This window comes from Rhea americana, unplaced genomic scaffold, assembly GCF_003343005.1.
Source record: "Rhea americana isolate MKP2758 unplaced genomic scaffold, rheAme1 scaffold_475, whole genome shotgun sequence".
In the NCBI taxonomy this organism is placed as follows: Eukaryota; Metazoa; Chordata; class Aves; order Rheiformes; family Rheidae; genus Rhea; species Rhea americana.
The window spans coordinates 45,085-65,781 of NW_028186618.1; the positions used below are offsets into that span (position 1 = coordinate 45,085).

General features: G+C 36.7%; 1 protein-coding gene across 3 annotated transcripts; it reads left to right on the forward strand.

The window, feature by feature from the left end:
* On the forward strand, nt 1-20,624 carry CEP104 (centrosomal protein 104). Of its 3 annotated transcripts, none has more exons than XM_085316610.1 (21): nt 1-113; nt 633-806; nt 1,110-1,248; nt 2,491-2,556; nt 2,932-3,008; nt 3,179-3,347; nt 3,575-3,733; nt 4,380-4,625; nt 5,517-5,720; nt 6,315-6,482; nt 7,618-7,791; nt 9,500-9,676; nt 10,000-10,206; nt 10,721-10,837; nt 11,453-11,489; nt 12,014-12,095; nt 12,705-12,813; nt 13,116-13,254; nt 13,714-13,781; nt 15,498-15,588; nt 16,917-20,624. In XM_085316610.1, exons 1-21 carry the CDS (start codon nt 1-3, stop codon nt 17,051-17,053), a joined length of 2,853 nt encoding a protein of 950 aa, XP_085172736.1. In that variant the 3' UTR covers nt 17,054-20,624. The 3 variants fall into 3 exon arrangements, with proteins under 3 accessions (XP_085172736.1, XP_085172738.1, XP_085172737.1); XM_085316612.1 differs by having other exon boundaries at nt 70-113; nt 667-806; XM_085316611.1 differs by having other exon boundaries at nt 97-113; nt 652-806.
* The last annotated feature ends 73 nt before the right edge of the window (nt 20,625-20,697 follow it).

A 20,697-nucleotide genomic window follows, 5' to 3' on the forward strand; every position in this document is an offset into this window, starting at 1 on the left:
ATGCCACACAAGATTGGCTTTGTAGTCGTTAGTTCGTCAGGACACGAAGATGGCTTCAGCGCAAAGGAGCTGATGGTTCATGCACCGACGGTGAATGGATGGCGATCACCAAGGTACTGCAAATGAGAGAAATGTGCATAATTTTGAAGTACTGAGTGCGTTTAAAATGAGTAAGAGAAGTAAAGTGCACGTTCAGAGTAGCTTACAGCATCCCAGATAAAATTGATTGTGAAAACAAGAATCTAAATTACTTTGATCTGTAAAATCCYTATCCGGAGAAGGGTCTTGGTTACCTCCTAAAGATGTAGTATCACATTTGAACAAAGTCCTTCAATGAAAGAAAAGAACGATTTTTGTTCTTGTCAGTCGTCTTGGAGTTTGAAACTGTTTTGGCTTAATACTAAAAAATCTAATCTTCTTGGTGCTTCCTGTTGATGTATACACTGCACTTGAACATGCACAAACTAAAAAGAGGAGGAAAATGTTTCTACTCTATTCTTTGGTGTATGTTTACAAATATTTGTAATGCTAAATTCAACTATTGTAACTTCGGAAGACTTTATGAAAAATGTTAATGGAGTCAGAAGTGAAGTCGTCTTTAAAGATGACTCAGAAACTGTGTATGTTTTTAGACTCTGTCAGTATCCACAGGAAATTGTTCTGCAGTTGGTGGAGAGATGTAGAATACGAAAACTACAGTTACTTGCTCACCAATACATGATCTCAAGCAAAATCGAGTTCTACATCAGCGAAAACTTGCCTGAATACTTTGCTCCTTATCAGTCGGAGAGATTTCACAGACTAGGGTAAGTCAAAACACTCTAAGTGGTTGTGTTACTGTAATCAGAAAAGCCCCAGGAGGCCGTAGTATTCATTATGCTTTGCACACAATATTGATATGCTGTGCTACAAAGAGTGAAGAACAGATGCCGTACTTGCGTAGGTCCGCAACAAAGCTGACAACGTTAGGATTGGGGATAGATTTTTACTCAATACAAACGTACTTTGTTTCAATTATGAGCAAATTCTAAAACTTACCAAAATACTAATTTGAGGAGCTAGAATGCAATGGCATTATACCTACTTACCTGTTAAGTTTTCTTTCTCAGTTATGTCCCTCTCTCAGACAATGAAAAGACTGGATTCAAAGCACGAGAGTTAAAATCCGTATATATGGATGCAGTTGGCCAGTACCTAAAGCTGATTTTCCATAAGAATTATGTCAATAAATACAACCTATACAGTCAGGTAAGTTAAATTAGAGTCCATACTTGATAAGCTAGATGAAGTAAATTTCGGTAGTATAGGACAGGCATAGAAATCTGCTCGCTTGATTTATAGAAACTAAAAATGCTAAGTGAAAGCTCGTGGGTTTATTTATGGTCTCCTTTAAAAACAAACAAACAAACAAACAAAAAACGAAACAACCCACAAAATGTTTGGAGTGGGTTAGAATCATGACCAAAACCATGCAACCTATCCAGAACTGATGAGTCAAGCGCACAGCCTGTTACTGCTTTTTGTTTTGAGATTCAGGCTGCATAGGAGGTTCTGTGGTGAAGACAAAACACTTTGTCTAAGATCAGCTCTTTGGACACCCCAAACCCGCTCTTAAGCTTTAAGATCCAATACAGCATTAAGTTAAGGTTTTATAAAGTTATCCACATACAGAGAAGGTGAATATCTGCCTCTTAGTTCTACATTGGCTCTTTTCATTTCCATTCCAGACAAGAAAAGGGAGGAACTGATGACTGTACAATGTGGTCTGTAGATTTGGTAATAAATTGTTAATGAAACATGAAGTGCACTTAGCACTTAAAGCTTTTTATTTGGATGCATGCCACCCAAAAGACCACAAGTCCTAATTTGTTTGTCCACCCCAATATGGAGGAGATTTTGCAGGAGACATTACAGTTTGGTTCTAACCAACCAGATTCATTCGCTAAAATATTGCTGCCTCATAAGGTATTTTCCAAGTGAAAATATTTATATGTTTAAGAAAAATGTTATTACCGGCTCATTGAAGTTAAAATTGTGTAAGATAAACATAATGCACATGTAAACGTGAAGAGTATTTGAGAATCTCCTTAACAAAATTTACAAAGTCCATTTCTGACAACAGAAACACAATCTGCATTTTTTGTAAAACAGATCATTTTTTTTCCCCTAAACTTTCAGTAATTACCTGGGTGAACGATAATGTTAACATTCAAAGCAATTTTGTCAAATGTTTGTTTCCAGATTAATTTTTTAATCAATATTTAGAATTACACATTTTCCCCATATTTAGGTAAAACTAAGAAAAAGATAGATGAGTTATATGAATCACTCCTTGATAATTTTCAGGAGATTATACTTTTGAGGGAATAACAGCACAAACTGTCTGATGACTAGTTGTGCATGTGTATTTAAGCATGCTGTTTTGATTTTTATAGGATAGGAAAAAAGTAATGACCTTGTGTATTTACACTTTCTTTAAATTTATTCCAGGTTGCTCTAGTAGCCATAAATATTATTGGAGATCCTGCAGACTACAGTAATGACACCAATAATAATGTAAGTGTGTAATACAAAGCATGCCTGTCTTTCTAATATTGCTACACATGTTCAGTTGCAGCATTCTTGAGCTAATGGAGGGCATCTTTCTTCTAAAAGTTCTGTGCTTTAGAACAGTTGCCGTGTATCCATTTTTATCTTATTTTGAAGCGAGAAAGCTCCCATAAAATTTGTGCCTACTTGTGGAAGCAAAAAACAGAACGTAATTAATTGAAACGCTTGCCTTTTCAGCTTCTTAAAATTAATCTATTTCCATATGCCCCGAAACAAGTATGCTAAGGCTCATATTGGTTGTTGTAAGTCATAGTTTCTGTCCTGAACATGCACACGATGTTGCTTAACTTGCATTAAAATTTTCTTTGTTTCCCCACAAAGACTTCAAGAGAGAAGCTGATAGACCACTACTTAGGAAATAAATCAGATGATCCTGCCTTAGATGGGACATCCTTTGGGTAAGGATGCTATTTTGCATATAACCCGGCAAAATGTTTACTCGGTCTAAATCAGTTCTCAGTCCCTGTATTTTCTTACTTCCCTAGTAGCAAAAAAAAAAAAAAATATTGCTCAACCTGGTGTATTCTGGATTAGCTGAAAGCTTATTTTATTAATGTTATTTCTTCAGGAAGCCTGACTTCATTTCACCACTGGATGATTTGGCTTTTGACATGTACCAGGATCCAGAAGTTGCTCAGATAATACGTAGGCTAGATGAGAAGAAGCGTGAAGCTGTCCATCATGAACGCTATGATTATGCCAAGAAACTCAAACAAGCTATTGCAGACTTACAAAAGGTATTGTTGAATGACTGTTTCTCTCTCAGAGCTAACAGTTTTTTCGGTGGTCCATTAGGGTAGTCTTTAACCTAAATGTTAAAATGGAGTTGTAACGATTTCTGGTATGTTTTAAAAATAGTAATGTTAAAATCAGATAGCTCGATTTTAAAACTTGGCTGGAAATACTGAAACACATGCCTATATTTGATAATGTGATTCCCAGCTAATCTTAAAATGTTTTCTAGGTAGGGGAACGACTTGGACGGTATGAGGTGGAGAAACGTTATGCTGTAGAGAAGGAGGATTATGATCTTGCTAAAAAGAAGAAACAGCAAATGGAAGAATATCGCCTGAAGGTGTATCARCAATTGGAGCTCCATAACCTTCTGGATCCAGAGCTGAGGGTGGGTATTGTTGTTCATAATTCTGAATGCTCTATTGGGTGGGTATTGTAAATGGAGATGGCAGAACAGCCAAAAAAAATTGAGGGGATAAGATGCATTGCACAAATATTATATGACAATTATGTAAAGATTTTCTGATTTTTACCTAGCCTATGAATTTCCCCAAYAGAAGACTTGCACGTGGCATTTTATAAACCTGCTTAGTTCTCCATAAATTACCATGTTAAGGCTTAAACCAATAGCATCAGACTCCTAAATTCTTTGCATTATTTCAGAGCTACACAGTCCCCATTYATAAGTTACTTTCCCTTATTTTGAAGTATTTCTCACTGTGGGTATAAGAGGCTTACGCTTTCATACTGCTAATGTACCTATGAATTGGATTGAATGACCTATGAGGAAACATAAAGTATATATAGTTTTATACTGTTCTCAGTATGAGAGGCTGTTTAGTCTCTCTCACATGCACAGAACTACTTTGCAATAGTTTCATAAAGCTGYATCCAGTGCAGTAATTACGCTTCTATGAATGAGGTCTGGTATTCATTTGAAAGCAGCAAAAGTTTTAGTGACTGTCAAAGTTGTAGTTGTAATGACTTTGATGTTAGTACAATGTACAAATGTACAAAATTCTTCCCTTCTTCAGGTTCGAAGACCACCTGATTTGCCTTTGGAGCCTGTGGTTTATGCTGATAGTTCTCARCGCTCAAAAGCCATAAATTCACCTCCTCTTGAGAAAACAGAACCACAAAAAGGCGAGTCACGGAAAGCAGAGCCTTTGCTGGAAGAGAAGGCAGTAAAGCTYGCTTCTCCTGAGCCCCTTGTTCCCCACCAGTCTCCTCCTCCTGTGGCTCCTCCCACACCCTCAGGGGAAGAGTTTCCCAAAGATAATGTGAGTAATGTACTTTTGTTTCTGTAGAAATCTAGTATGGCAGTTGATCTTGCATTCAGCCTTCTGAAACATGATCTATTGTGGTTATTCTCATGTCCTGTATAGTGTCTGAAATTGGCTCTATTGCTGAGCAGTGCCCAGCTAATAATTGCTGTTAGCCTTTCTCTTCCATGAATGGCTTTTGAAGGTTCTACAAATGTTCACTGAGACTGAGGTAAATAAGGGTTATACCTGATTTACAAGTAGATGAATGGAATCAAATAGACACTAAATGATTAATCAGAGGTCACACAGCCCATTTAGTGGGAGAACAGGCAGCATATTTCTGCCTGCTTCACTAATGGCTTAATAAATCTTCTTAGCGATCATACTATGAATCTACGGAAGCATGGGAATTTGTTGAAAGGTGATTATAAGGAAAGTAACAGAGTGTGGGTGTCACGTCTAAAGAGAGGAAGAAAATCTTAATATCTAGTTAGATTGACCTTTTTTGTTGCTATTCCAGCTTTTTGCAGAGCTAACTGCATCAACTTCAGTAGCAGTAATATACTCTTAGCAGTGTGTTGACATAAAGTAATTTAACACGTAAAGCTTTGTGTCTTGCTGACTTCCTCTCAATGGAGGGTTTCTTCTGTAGGTATTTGTATTTCCACAAAAGGCATTTTGTGTATGTTTTATGGGGTTCTATAGATATAATTGTTTTATTCACAAACACTGATTCCRTCTCTTCATGGTGTTATTGTGGGAACTTTCAGATCTGTACTTAATTATCAAGCAGTATTGCTTTAAAGGGGAAAAATATAAATTGAATTGAGGTAAATCCAGATAGTGATGTAACAGCTTCATGTCAAAGTTTGCTATTCCAGAAATGACTCAAGCTTCTCTGTTTAGGTCGATTTTTTACCTTATGATGAGAGACCTCTTCCAGCTATCCGTAAACAGCCTGAGGAAGGAATTACATACCTGGAGCCAGGGACAACTGAAGGGGATGTCAGCGACACTCCAAGAAGTGGTATTGCTGGAGAGCCAGAACCATTAACAGAGAAGGCACTGAGGGAGGCCAGCCCTGCTATTGAAGTTTTTGGAGAAGCCTTGGTAAAGAACGGCAAAATAAACACATGGATTATTGTAATCTGTACTGAGTTGACTTGGCAAGTACCCTGTGGACAAAGACTTACTGATACGATTTTTACGTGTTTGAAGTTGTTATTTAAATGTCTGACATTAAAAATCAACCTTGGATACATGGGTGCCTATTTTCAACATTAACATGACCCTGTAGTTTTTTATGACTGATTATTTTGTGAGAAATTCAAAAATCTTACATGCATTCAGTTCACTCTTCTGTAGAAAAGAATGTAGCAGATATTGACAAGTAGCCTGCTTTAGGGTGCACCTTTTGCTACAGTATCTGYAGCTATTGCCACTGTGAGTGGGACTGGTAGGGAGAGAAATCATAGCCAGTCTGAGGTAGTTCCTCGAGCCTGTACTGTTAATCCATTTTCATAGTCATATTTCCAAAAATGTGAGCAGAAACAGCTCTTTTCATGAGAGCCCAGATGCCTGTAGAAAGAGCCTGGCATTTGAATACTTAATTTCACATATTCTTTTAAGGCTGTTTCTATATATAAATGTTGCAAAGAAATAGCAGTATTGGCCATTTAAAAGGTGATCTTGCTCTGTGTTCAGGTTTCAGGAGCATATTCCAAGACGTGGTCCTATCGAGAAGATGCGTTACTTGCTGTATATAAGAAGCTGATGGAAATGTCAGTAAGCACTCCAAAGGATGATTTAAAGAACATGCTAAGGGCTGCCATTTTTCTTGTAAGGAGAGCCATAAAAGACATAGTATCTTCAGTAAGTAGCGATACTTCTGATAAGAAAAGCTCCCTAGCCTGTGATTTGTACAAAATGTTGCATCTGCTCTGTCCCAGGGAAATTGGCAGGGCCCCACTCAGTGCAGGATGAAGTTTACTCAGCAGTATATCGGATATTAGTGGAGAGAATAATTATAAATACAAAATAAAAAAGTGTCCTGTGCTATAAAATGCTTTGTTGCTTAAAATTTACAGATGTAATGAAAGAAAAATGTGGATTCATACAGTTTTTACACTTAGAATTTGGGACATGCATACACAGAGGAGAGAAACTAGGTATTACAGTATTTTTAAACTGTGCTTGGTGCAGATGGATTTCTGTAAACTTCAGATAATCAAATATTTGACAGGACCGAATTTAGAAGTGTTATATGGGACGCTTTAATAGATTCTATATACGTATAATTGCTGATGTCGTATTAGTCTCTTTTTCAGAAACTAGTAAGACACTATTACCGCAGTTGAGAAACCAAGTGTCTTTAAATTATCAGTTTAATTATGTAAAATGCTCTAGTGAATATCTAACAACTAAAATTGTAGAACTATGTAGATAAAATACATCTAATAATTGAAACAAATAGTTTGTGCAATTTTATTGAATGGATGAGTGAATGAAAAAAGAAACATGGAACGTCAGCCTTTAGTTAAACAGGGGAAGTCTGGCTTCCATCAGCATGGAAAGTAATGTCCTGGGCTGAGTAATGGACTTGAAGAAACAACTGCTTATGCAGCAAATACGTACTGTGGTTGAGCTTTTCTAAAAAGCTGAAATAGAACAATGGAGCAGACAGAGTGAGCAATTTAGTCTCCAATTTAGGAGATTAACTTTAGCCTAAGGAGACTTAGCCTTCAGCTAGGCCTTAAATGAGAGAAAAAAATAACRAGAGCTGTGTTATTCATCATAAAATAAATTCTGAAGCTTTTCACCTAAGCACTAAGCACATCTGTTCTGGAAAAGAGATAACTGAAGTAGCTTCTGTTAATAGTATTACCTTATTTCTAGATTCCTGCTGTTGTTTTTTAGAGCTACAGAAAAGATTTTACAATATTGCCTGAAAACTGGGATCTTTGTGGTATTTTTATTTAGTKCTTCCTTTKTTTTCTTTTTAATTCAGGTTTTTCAAGCTTCCCTGAAACTCTTAAAAATGATCATTACRCAATATATACCAAAACATAAATTGGGAAAACTAGAAACTTCTCATTGTGTGGAAAAAACACTTCCAAGTTTACTTTCTAGAACAGGAGACTCTTCAACTCGTCTTCGCCTTGTGGCTTCTAACTTCATTCAGGTTGGAGTTTTTCTTCAAATTACGTTTTGACTGCATTAGCATTACGAATGTCACAGAGGTTATAGTTGGATAACGTCTGATCAGACTTGACTTCAACTCTAGAGCTTGCTACTGTGAAGTATTATGCCTCRTATGCAAGGCAAAGGGGTGGAACCAACTTCATTTCTTTGCAGAATCTTTTCTAGCAGCGTACCCTCACCTTTATTGAGGAGAGAGTGTGAGGAAATACCTGTTATCTTGTAATCTGCTGCTGCAGATGCAAGAATGGTGTTACTCGTTAATTCTTTTTATTAGTTGCAAGTGATCTACGAAGAAGAGAGCAAGCAAGTTCCTCAGATTTCTCTGTTGCAATTTGGGTGCATTTTTGACTAAAATAAAAATAGATCTTTTCTCAAAATAATTGGTGCAAAATTGTAAATGAGCCTCTTGCGTTTGAACATGAGTTTTATGGAGTTACTTAAACATAGCTTCATGAGCAAAGGAGAATTAAATTGAAATAAGTATATGGTGTAAAAATCAAACACAGCAACAGCATAAAACAGATGCCCATTTTAAAAAACATAGTCTATTCCTTGTTGAATGTTGGCAATGAGCATTTGTGAACAGCTGCTAGAGGATTACAGACTCTTCTGTTAGAATTTAGAAGAAAGAACAGTAATTCTATGTGAAAATGTGTGTTAATTCAGTCCCAGCAGAGCAGTAGCTAAGTCATTGGCTCTGGATTATTTAACCTTACTTGTGTCYACACAGAGGATAAGAGTTTTCTTTCACTTGAGACTTAAACTAAAATATTAACAGTTATTGCGTGAAATGCTCTGGCATATCACTGGAACCCCAAAGGTGAGTGATTACTTTGTGAATAGTACCTGGCTTATTTGCAATAGATTTGTAATTGAATGCTTAAAAGGAAATGAGAAAATGGTTACAGATCTATTTTCATAGACAGGGCAAGGCTTGGCCTGCAGAGAAGGAAAATACGTTTATTATGTGTCAATGCTAATAGATCAGACGCTGCCCTGGTAAGCAGTTCTCTAGGGAAGGTGCCAAATACAAATAATTATGATCAAGACTGACCAAGCAACCCTGCAACAACTACGTCTGTCAGTAAGGAAGAGGGATTGCAGGACACCGTCATTTCCTAGAGCATCTTATCAGCTGACAGCATCCAGGAGGAGGGATGCTGCATGTTATTAATCATTCTGCTACCAGCAAAGAGATAAACACGGGATTTTAAATAATAGCAGAAGTTAGCCTTGGAGGTTTTCCAAAGTAGAATACAAAATTGCAGGATGGCATACGTCTTCCGCACTGTTGAGATCAATCTTGATGCATTGTCAAGACTTGGCATCCTTTGTGACACTTCTTATTTCTTCCTCAGATAGTTCAGTGTAAGATGGATTTCTTTAAGTTTTTCTTACAGCATGGTTCTATACCTCTTGCTCATCTTGGCACATCTAATATTTAACCTGTTTCTCAGTGGCTTTCTCTGATGCCAAAAGCAAGACCAAACTCCATATAACCTTCCCTTCRAAGCCAGTACAGACAACTTTTGACTCCTAAAGTAACAAAAAAGCAGTTACTTCTTAGGGAAGATTTACTAATTTTATTTASCTTATTAAAGTAATTTTGAATCGCTCTATTTTACGAAGATGAATTGCCTTTGTATTTAATATTCTTACATGTGTACTGGCTCCCTGTATGTTTATAGGAAATGGCACTGTGTAATGAAGTTAAACCTCTTCAGATTGTTCCAGTTCATTTGGTCCAGCCATTAAAACCAAATTCCCCAACACATCTGGCAATGAGTCAAGTGGAATTAGTGGAACACCTCTTGAAAGAAATGGGAACTGAGAACTCTGGGTTTACCATTGACAACATCATGAAGGTAGGAGTCTGAGTTAAAAAAAAACAACTGACAGCTTAAGTTCTTTTCTGTTGCTGTTGGATGAGTGTTTGTATGCCTGTTTCGCAGTGGTATTGAGAGAGAACTAAAGAACCTCTTGGAGGTGATGCCACGCAATGTTATGAGGAAGCATGATGCCAACACAGAAAAAAACATCGGTTGTTCAAAATGTGTTTGGAAAGAACTGTCTGTATGAAGAGTTTTTCCACTGCAGTGAAATAATTGCCTTAGTCTACGAAGCAAATTTTTTGAAAAGATAGAGGGGGTAGGAAAAAGCATTTTTTTTTCTTTTTTTCACTTTCCAGTTTGCAACAGGTGCTTTGGAACACAGGGTGTATGAAGTACGTGATACAGCATTGCGGATTATCTTCGACATGTATAGGAAGCACAAAGCTGCTATACTGGAATATCTTCCTCCAGATGATGCAAACACTCGCAAGACTGTTCTCTATAAAACACTCTTTGATGGATTTGCTAAAATAGATGGGAAACTGACAGAAGCTGAAATTAGGGTACGTAATAAGATTGTAGATCATGTGCAGCTACTTTAAACGTTATATTCAACTAAGCGTTGWTGAAACATTGATTTCATAGCTATATTAGATATCGAATGACACKTATAGCAAAATATCTTTATGTATATTGTTACAATTACTTAATCTGAAAAATGAGTGTTCAGTTTATTATTACGTATAATTATGAATAAAGCTTTTAAAGAGTACAGAGATARTTCTTCTGAAAAAAATACACCATAACTTTCAAAAGTATACATTTACTATTTTATGCTGGCTCGCCTTGGTAACAGTAAGCACGGAAAAATTGTGATGTGTTTCTTTTGAGTTAGTACAGAGGTTTTGTTTGTTTGTTTTGTAGGTTTGAGTATGATTGACCAATCATTCAATCAAGGAGGATAATTCTTGTGCTGCATTGATTATTTGTTCTATGCTCATGTTTTATGTTTTGCAGTCTCCTCTATATGATAGATGATTCAAAAGCTGTTGTAATTGAMGGAGTGTTTCTTGACAGGCACAGAAAAAGGTAGCCACAGAAGAAGCAGAGAAACAGAAGATAGAAGAAATAAAGGTTCTGCAAGGGCAGCTGGCAGCTCTAAAGGAGATACAAGCAGAAGTTCAAGCTGGAAAGGTTAGGGTAGYTTGGGTTTTTTGTTTGTTTATTTTGTTTTGTGTTTTTTTTTCCCCTCGGGTGTCTTGAGTTGAGATGGTCTGTAATGAGACAGTGTTAGAGTAAAGAGGTCTCCATGACATATACTAASAGACTGACTTTCTTCCTTAGTAGCTAGCTTTTAAATTTGGCRGTTTATTTTTTTCTAATGTATATAAAGATTGTTTTCTTATTATTTCTTACTATATTCTTAGTATAGGTTTGTCTATATTACAGTAACTCTGAGAGTGTCTCTAGAAATTTTAAGTGTTCTTGTACCAGGTAGAGCATAGGAATGGTACTGAGTACCTTAAGACCCTCCAGAAGCATGCTGTGCTGTGCATCTGTTAAATTTTACACCTGAATCTAAGAAAGGTAGTGAGCTACATGATAGCCAGGTGTTTTCCTTTCTCAGCAAATGAYTGCTGTCTTAATAGCTGAAAGATTTACTGCAGGACCAGAGGCATGAACAGTGTAAAGCATAGGCTGTGCTCCTAAAATGTAATTATAGGGAGAATCTGGGATATAATCTGTTCACTTTCTCCCTGTAAAGTGTTCATTAAGGAAACTACTGACTTAAATTTCTCTGTTCAATAGGAAAGAGAATCTGATCTTCAGAAGTCAAAGAATCAAGGTAAGTAATTTCAAGTAATACTAAGAAATGTAGAGAAATTTCAAGTTGTTCTTGAGGCACTGTAGATGCTTAATGAATTATTGAATCATCCAAGTTAAAAACATGTCTGAGTACTTTGGATTGGCTGAAGCTCATCTGCCCTAGACATAACTATTAAGTTTACCAAAAAAAGGAGAGGAAAAAAAAAAAAAAGCTTACCATTTGCTAACTGGTTAACGTCTAATGTCTAATAACAAACGAGAGTGACTTGGCTTGAAATCATTTTAGATTTCTCTACAATCTAAAGTAAATCATTTACTTACATTTTCAAAATAATCATRAAAATCTTATAAATGTTGATCACCAAAGCTGCAGTTTTCCAACTGCCTATAGATATGGTGTCCTTCCATGTTTGTTTTCCAACGTGGAAGGAGTATACTTCAGTTAGGTCTGCTGCTGCTAAGATCTAGAGAAGCAGTAGTTCTCTGCATGCATGAAAATTAATTAAAATGTGATCTTGGTTTTAATTGCTTGCTTTTTTACAGATTTTCAGGTAAATGAAGGGCTACAGCATGCAGCAGCAGAGATGCTGGATGATCGTTCTTCTGTTTCAAATTATTTAGATAAGTAAGTTAGATGAGCAGCTTCTGATCACTACACAGGATAATTTACAAGCTGATAGCCATAATAACTTTCCTTCACTAGGTAGAGGCTAATACCTTGAGCATTTAAATAACAAATTTTCTTCTGACAGATTGGGAAATGCCTCTGAGCAATCCTAGATGTTGCTTCTCACTGCTTGGACAGTGTAACCTTGAACTTGTTTTCTGAGTAGTTGTGTGTRTAAAGAAGTTGCTACAATGTAATGGTCTTCTGACAGTGTAAAATAAGGGAAAGACATACTGGAACACTCCTGTGTGTTGTAGGGTTAGGGCATAGAGAAAGCACTTAAAGCTTCTAGAATCGTGAAAGCCATTTAAGACAGCCATTCTCAAAGCTTTTGTCAAATCATGWCTTTCTATAGCAACAAATGCTTTTAAGTTGTATTTACCATAGATTATGTAGCAGTATCTGTTTATGCTCCGCCCCTAATGTCCATGATATATAGGGAAAATAATTTGTACCAAAATGTTAGCTGCTTTTCAGAAGAAATGGGGCTCATCCTATGTCAGTGTATAGCATGACTGATGTTTGCTGATTTTCTTTTGTTGTTTATTTGTTTTCTGTTATTCCTAGCTTATGCATTTTTTGTGGTGAAAGGGATGAATCCTTTACAGAAGAAGGATTGGATCTCCATTATTGGAAGCATTGTCCTATGTTAACCAGATGTGAGCACTGCAAACAGGTCAGGCTCAAACTTTTTATAACTAGTACAGTCTTTAAATGTTGTTATTCTGGTTTTATGGCATTTGACAGTATGGTGGTTGAATTGGCAACACAGTTATGTAATTGTGTAATCTTGGATAATGCTTTTAGAAAAGAGCTTTATGAATTGGATTAAAACTTGACTAAAATTTCATTTTTCCTTAATCACCTTGTAAATTGAGACTTTCCTTCCAGAAATCACGTAAGTAGTTTTTTTTAAACGCTGTCCTTATTTACTCAGCACAGTACCAATCTTTCTGTATACCTCTTATTGTGTTGCAGGTGGTCGAAATAGCAAGCCTGACAGAGCACTTGTTGACTGAGTGTGATAAAAAGGATAGCTTTGGGAAATGTCAGCGCTGTAGTGAGGCCCTTCCAAAAGACGAGTTGCCTAAACATATTAAGAGCAAGACTTGCAATTGTGAGTAGTTTTAAATAGGAAAGCTGTAACTCAAGTCAGTTAGATTTTCAAATACTGCATATTTTTGGCAAGTCAGACCACTTTTTAGTTAGAATTTAGGATTCTAACTGCATCGGCAGGAGTTGGACACTTTCAGCATAAACACGTGTGTTTACCAGTGCTCCAAGTGCTTCACTTCCATGAGTATGTGGGGAGGGTGAGCGAGAGGAGTGGAAAGTCACTACCCCAATCCCTGCAAGTTAAGCCCCAGATGCTTGTGGGGTAAGTCCTCCATTCTTTTCATCTTGTTTTTGTGCAGGTGATTAAATACAGGACTTCTTTGAGAGCAGTTAATGATAACAGGATAGGAGCTAGTTTAGTCATAGTGTAGGTTATGTTCTTTGTTGTACAAGTCCTCCTTCTGTATTTGAAACTTAGCTAGTCTTTGGCATTCTCATACTATTTTTCTGATCATTGCAGCTGCCAAACCAGAAAAAGTGGCAAACCATTGCCCGTTGTGTCATGAGAACTTTTCCCCGGGAGAAGAGGTAGGTTTGCCTTCTAGATTAATCCTACTATGTTGTATCGCTGGGATTGAATTAATGTCCTCTTATAATACTGCRTAACACAGAAAGATTTAAGACATTGCCTAAATTATTAGCAGGATCTCTAATGGCTATCCCACACTCTGGGTACTRTATCTGAACGTAGGTGTTCTACCCTCCCATGTGTGTGTGGGAACCACAAAACTATAGGCTATTCAATGTTGGTCTTTCTCCTTCTGTCCCCTCTTGGAAAAAAGTAAACATTTATTGTCTTTCACTTAAAAATCATTAACAAAAATAAATTTAGCTCTGTCTGAAGTATTCCGTGCTATCAAGACATGAATAGGCCTAATCTGAAAATTTTCTGAATACTTAGGGAAAAAAAAAAACCCTCTGTGTATGTTACATGTATTACTTAAACTAGCCTAAACTAATAGACTGGAAGTTCTAATATTAGAACTTACAGCTCTCCAAATTCCCAAGTCCTACCAAATTCTGTTTGTTCATTTGTCAACCCTGGCATTCTTCAATAGCRTTATGCAGTTTAAAATACTGCAGCAGGATTGAGCACATCTAAAAGGCRATTCAAAAGTCAGATGCCTCTGCTCTGGGTTTGAGGAGAAAATGAACGTAAGGAAAGTTAGCAAGAGCTGCTGTAACTGTTAAGAGAGAGTTGGGATGACCCCTCTCTGCTTTCTACATGTTATTTGCTGTAATTGCCTAATGCTATGAAATGTCTGACCTACTGGCTCCAAAATATGCTTTCAGCAACTGAAAATAATCATTGGTATTATGTCAAAAGTTAGTAGTTCAGAAAATACTTAACATACCTGTTTCAGTATTTTATGTGAATCATCTAGCATTACTTTACTATCTAGTATTTAATCAGTTGTGTATATCATTTAATTTTCTGGAAAGGTCTAACCAGGAGGCAGCCAGCAACTCTGAACTGAGTATTAGTTCTACCTAGATGTCAAAGGGTAGTACATAATCCGTGCCATTTTCTTCCTTAGAATGGGTGCTGCCATCGAGTAGCATTCTCTTCTCAAAAAAAGTTCTTTCCAAATCCTTTTGGCTTTGCCAAGAATGAGAATCTCATAAAATAAACCTGAAGATATTGTTACCAAGCTTGAAATGTTTTAAAAAAATGTTGTGTGATTTGGATTTGGGGGATCTTTTTTATTTCTTGCTTCTGTCCAAGCTCTTCTGTTAAGTAASAGACTTAACGTAGCCTCTGGTTTAGTGAAGCTCTCGTATCTTCTACTAGTAGTAGCTCATGCTCTTTTGGAGACCACTGAATGCTTTAACTATTTGCAGTTATGTCTACACTTTTTCAATATAAAATACGTGTTGATGAAAGGATTTTGTACTCAGTTAYGTATATTTTACTGCTTTGAATTCAATTGTCAATTAAGGAAGATAAAAACAAACACCACACCTGCTTTTGACTTCTAGAATCTGTTTGCTTTTTATTGTTGTTCCTTTTAAGTTATAGTACCAGAACAAGTGGATACATTAATTTCTACTCGTTTTTTTCAGTACCACATAAGATGCTCAAACTTTCTATAAGCAAGCAAGCTAAAACACTATTGCATAAAGTATACGTTAACTTTCATTTTTACCATGTTTAAAAGTATTTGCATGTGTACATTGTGACTAGATAAAAGATTATGAAATTTGCTGGTTTTGTAATATCACTGCTTTTTTAATTGACTGTAGGCCTGGAAGTCTCACTTAATGGGCAAAGATGGCTGTAGAATGAATCTGCGGAGGTTACCCATAATAAATAAAAATTTTCCGGCACAATCTGGTAAGATATTTATGTACTGATTATGCTTTTCAGCATGTTACTGTTGTTTAGGCAGCATATTTCATGCTTGAAAACAAATTGGCCTTTGATCATGTGTTCAGTATGCTTTTTGCATTTGTGTAGCATAATTGCTATTTCTTATACTGGTATAGACTATAGCATATACTTAGGGAGCAAGTTCTCCTCACTGTTAAATCATTCAGTGCTATTTCAGAATGAGGGCATCAATTTAATTTAGTGGGAATATTGGCCTGTTTTTTTTTTCAAGTTCAGTCATCTTTCTATACAGTAGCATGCTCTAAAGGTGTTTCCGCACTGCAGTTGCTCTTAGCCATTTTCATTRCTGGGAAGGCCATGAACAAAACTGTCAGCTGTGATACTAAACAATTAACATTGTGGAAAGCTCCTGAACACTGACACAGTGAACTGAAACCTTGATTTGGCCTTTTTAATGTCCAATCAGAGGATGCACATCTAATCCTAACTACAAGATGAATGGAATAGTTAGTGCTGTGTAGTGTTTTCCTTTTCAGCTTGGAACCTGGAGCTAGGCAGAATTTATGACCGTGTAGCTTCTCCTGCAAAGAGAAGTCGATGCTGATGTCATATTTTTCTTTCTTTTTTAATGAAGTCATCTTTGTTTACGAAGCATGTGGAAAATACTGAACATAGAAGTTAAACAAGCTATTTTCACTGCTTGCAGTACCAAAGCTCTTCTGGCCAGTAACCTCTAAAACCTTTCCTCCTCCAGGCTTTTTTCTTAGCTCTTTAATCTGCTGCATATTCATGTTGTTGCTAGAGTTTCATTCTCTGTCTCTTGCTCTGAGCTCTGCTTTGCTCCTATCTGCATTTCACAGCTACTCCAAGTTCTTGGAAAGAAGTATTCAATTGTCTCTTTCAGCTGTCAGAAATGAATRCGGTTAAACTCAACCATTTCGAATCTTTAAAATTCAACCTACTGTTATGTCTGTCTGTCTTTTGTATTGCTGTTTATACTTGTTACTAAGAAAACCAGTTAGCTTGTTGCTGTTTAGAATTTGGAAATATGGTCAGAAGGAACTTAATCTTGTACAGATAAATCTGAAAYTCCAGAGCAATTTCCTAGAGGTAGGAAGGGATCTCTAACCACGTACCCGTACCACTCCTGGTACAAGATGTACCTTGTTCTACTCAGAGGTTAAGGATTCTTGGACTGGAAGCCCACCAACTTTGAGTTATTAGTATCGGTCCTTCAGATATGACATGTCTTAACAATCAAAATGGTAAATAAAATTCAAGACTKGGACTAGATGTGCTTGCAAATAATGATCTGTATGTTCTCTTCACAGGCAAAGCAGGTGGTCTGTATTTAATGAAAACAGGTCCTTCAGGAGCAAAAGCTCGATATTCTTCTGTAGGAAGCAAGATCCCAACCCCGAGAGGGGCCCTGAATAAAAACACTGGCAAAACATACTCAAAGCGATGACAYGAACAATATTTTCCTTTGTCTTACTAACTAGGCCTGTAATTGTTAATAGCTGACTGAAAATTGTGGATAACTTATATCACCTTTTCCACTTGCCTACTCAGAGCTGTTCACTAGCCTTGAGCAGTACTTGTTTGAGTACCCTGGTAGCTAGGTTTTATGTTAGCTGCCTGCAGTGCTGTGATTTTCTCCCAGAATGTGCTTGTTAGGAACATGCAAATGTTTTGGGACAGATCTAGCCTGCCACATTCCCTGCATGGCACAAAGAAGGCTGTGCATTATTCTTACTCGCTGTTTCCTCATATTAAAAACTCCCCAGTAAATACAAAGTTAACAAGGCCAGAATCTGTACTTGTTGTTACAACCAGTGCAAAGGCTGTGTCAYAGTTAGTGGATTGCTCTTGGGCTGTGGTTCCAGCAGGCTGATTTTGAGATACAGTAAGGAATTTCCCCAAGATCCCAAAGCCACAGTCATTCCTGTCTTGGCTTTCTCTTGGGGAAGAGCAAGAAATGCATCGAGCAGAAGTCATACCATTATATTCAGGACAAAGCTGAAAAGCATTAGTTCTTTTGAACTAAATCTAAAACTTGTTTGCAAATATACATCCTGAAAGTTTGAGAAATAATACCTGTATTACCTGACTTTATCACCTGATCATGTCAATGTAGTAACTAAAATATATTGCTCATAGTTTTCTACCAGAAATTGAYCTTATAACACTCTGAAAGTACTAGTGTCACTATTTTTTTTGATTGTTTGTTTTTTAGCATCAAGTATTAGTGGTAGAGTAATAGGTTGTGAGGTGGAATGAATATACTAGTTGACTTGTGAGATTGCTCTTCCATATGTATTTCTGCACTATATCCGCACATTTACGGAGAATTCCTTGCAGTCCCGCTTGAAGGAAAAAAACACTGAAAATTATCAATATACCTTATGAACAAAACAGGCTTGTTATCGTTGCATGGGTTACTTTGATGTGATGGTGGTGTTGGTATCTTAGCAATACCATCATTTATCTGCTATGATGTGCTGTTAGAATAAGGTGAAATGAAAAACATTAGCTAAAAGGTTCCTTATAAACATGGTGAATAACCCCAATTTGATTTCTGTTACAGAGGCCACGAAACAATAAGAATAGTTTAAGCTTCTTGACGCCAGTATGGTTAAACTATGCAAGATCTTGGCCATCCAAATTTAATGTGCCCAGCATAATTAAATAGTAAGAATGTACCTGTGTCTATATTCACAAGTCTCTGTGAATATAGATGTTTGTTTATTCACCTTAAGGTCATAGSCATAAATTATGCTTTCAAATAAGGTCACCTATAAAATATATATATATATCAGGTGATATGAAAGCTATGTCTAAATTGATCAAAAGACCTATATGATCATGTATAGATAAACTCTTGAATCAATTAATGGGTAAAGCAGCAGTTGCGTAAAATAAAAATTTCCAAATCAGTTTGCTTAGAAAGAATAGTAATAATGGAGAAATTGTAATGTAGTTGAGAAAAGTTGTAGGGTTTGTTTATTTTTCTACTCCAAATCCTCTAGCATTAATCTTCAGTTTATTTGCCCAGTTAGGACGTTTACAAGTAGGGCCAAGAACTGGAGAAATTTTTCAGTTGTCTGTTTCTCAAGTTACAAGGTTTCGAGTAAATAAGCGGAGGAATCGTGCCATTCTTTGCAGAATGGTTTAGTTATTGTGTGCCAGGACCTACTATATTTTGATGGTAGGTGAGATACTATCGGTGTGTTTACAACAGCTGCCTTTTTCTTTCATGGTTTTGTCACGATAAACTTTTTGCCAGCTAAAAGGCGCAAATTTATAGCCACTGTAAAAGCTCTCAAGTCCATTTATTTGTGCTGGGCTCTAACATTGGTTCCTTCACTGGGAACGGGTACTCTTGTTTTCTCGAGCAGATCGGTATCCTTCGGCGCCTTGGTAGYCAGCTGAAAGCGCGAACTGACCATGCAAGGAGAGGAGTTGGATTAGGCCCATTTATAGAATGCGTACACTAGGTTTTAAAGTTCTTAGAAGCATTATTTTGAACGATAACTTTGCTCCTGTTAGTCTAATAAAGGAGTCTGTAATTTTATGAGTTCTGGCACGTTAATAGTTTTCAGTGAAATGAATCTTGCTCCTTAGCTTAGCCCGGGCCCTAGAGCTGGACCCATTTATGGCTGAGAATTTGGTTSTGCTATTGAAGCCTGGCCTTTACATGTATTTCAAGTTCAGGCTTTTAAAACTAGTATGCAACTCCCAAAGCACTATTTGATGCCAAAAATTAGCACCAAATAAGAAGGCTGGAAGACTGTCTGGATGTTGCCGTATGACATGCCTTCATGAGAGAAACAACCTGAAACAGCTTTTCCATGCTGCCTCTCCTACTGTGCATGAAGTGCCTTTTTTTTTAGTCTGCATGACAAGAGGATTAAGCTAAACTGCAGGRCTCCCCTTTGGTACCTAATAAGAGTATGTACCTATGGAGTTACCATTAAATTATAACTGTTAATTTTGAAATATTCCTGCAAAAGATAACCTCTTTTTTTTAAAAAAAAAAAAAATCTAAGCAGGGCCTTGGAAAGCTTGAATTAGTACATTAAAAACGCCCTTTTTTTCTCCCTTAGTGTACTTCTCAGCTCATTTCTAAACCCACCTCTGACTTTCTCTAGTTTGATCTTGATTGAAGTAAAGATCCATAGACTACAGCATGAGTGTCTTACTAGCTTCAAAGAGAACAAACTAGATTAAGGTACAAGGTACGAAGCCTTATATCTAAAGCAGCAATCCTAACATTTCTACCTGTAAAGTTTAGGCAACTTCTTTCTAGGATAGATTTAATTGCTCTATATCTATGTGCACTACAGGTACAGGAATATGCAATCGTAATAATACAAGGGGTTTGGGGGATTTTTTTTGCCACCACAGAGTGAATATGCAGTAATGTCTTGTATATACAGCACTGATTTTGTATTGTACAGTTTTCATAGTTGCTTGCAGCCTTATGTATACGCTTGTCAATTTTACAGGTAGAGCATTTAAAAACTCTTTTATATAATTGTTGCTTTAATTTTCCTTAATATATAAATATATACAGAAATATATATATATATATATATGTTTATTACCACTTAAGTGACACGGGTTTCTATTTTAGGACCTGATTCCTTATGCAAGCAAAATAACCATTGATTTTGCTCAGAGATTAGCATGTGCAATGGACTGCAGGCTCATGGACTATTGCTCAGAGCGTGTTTTCCTTTCGGAAGTAAAACTGTGAGATTTTTCAGTGTGTAAATTGAATGAAAAAGCTGTTTGCAAAGAACTTGCGTGTTTTCTGGATTGGTCAATATAGAGTCTTACCTACCAAATTAATACACRTACTATTGCTTTTGGAGCATGGCTTTTAAACTCAAAGAGTGATTAAAATAAAGCTAATCAGTTAAATCCTGCACAGAGCAGGATGTGTGCTTACTCTGCTGTAATACTTTGGCGTCACCTTTTAAAAAATGATTAAGAAAAGAGTTAAGAGCTGCTGAAATAAACCTTTTCACTGCGAATTCGAGTCGTCCTTCCTCGTGCTGACCGCAAAAGAAGGCGGGAGTCGCAGGCGGCGCTGCTTCGGAGGCCGCC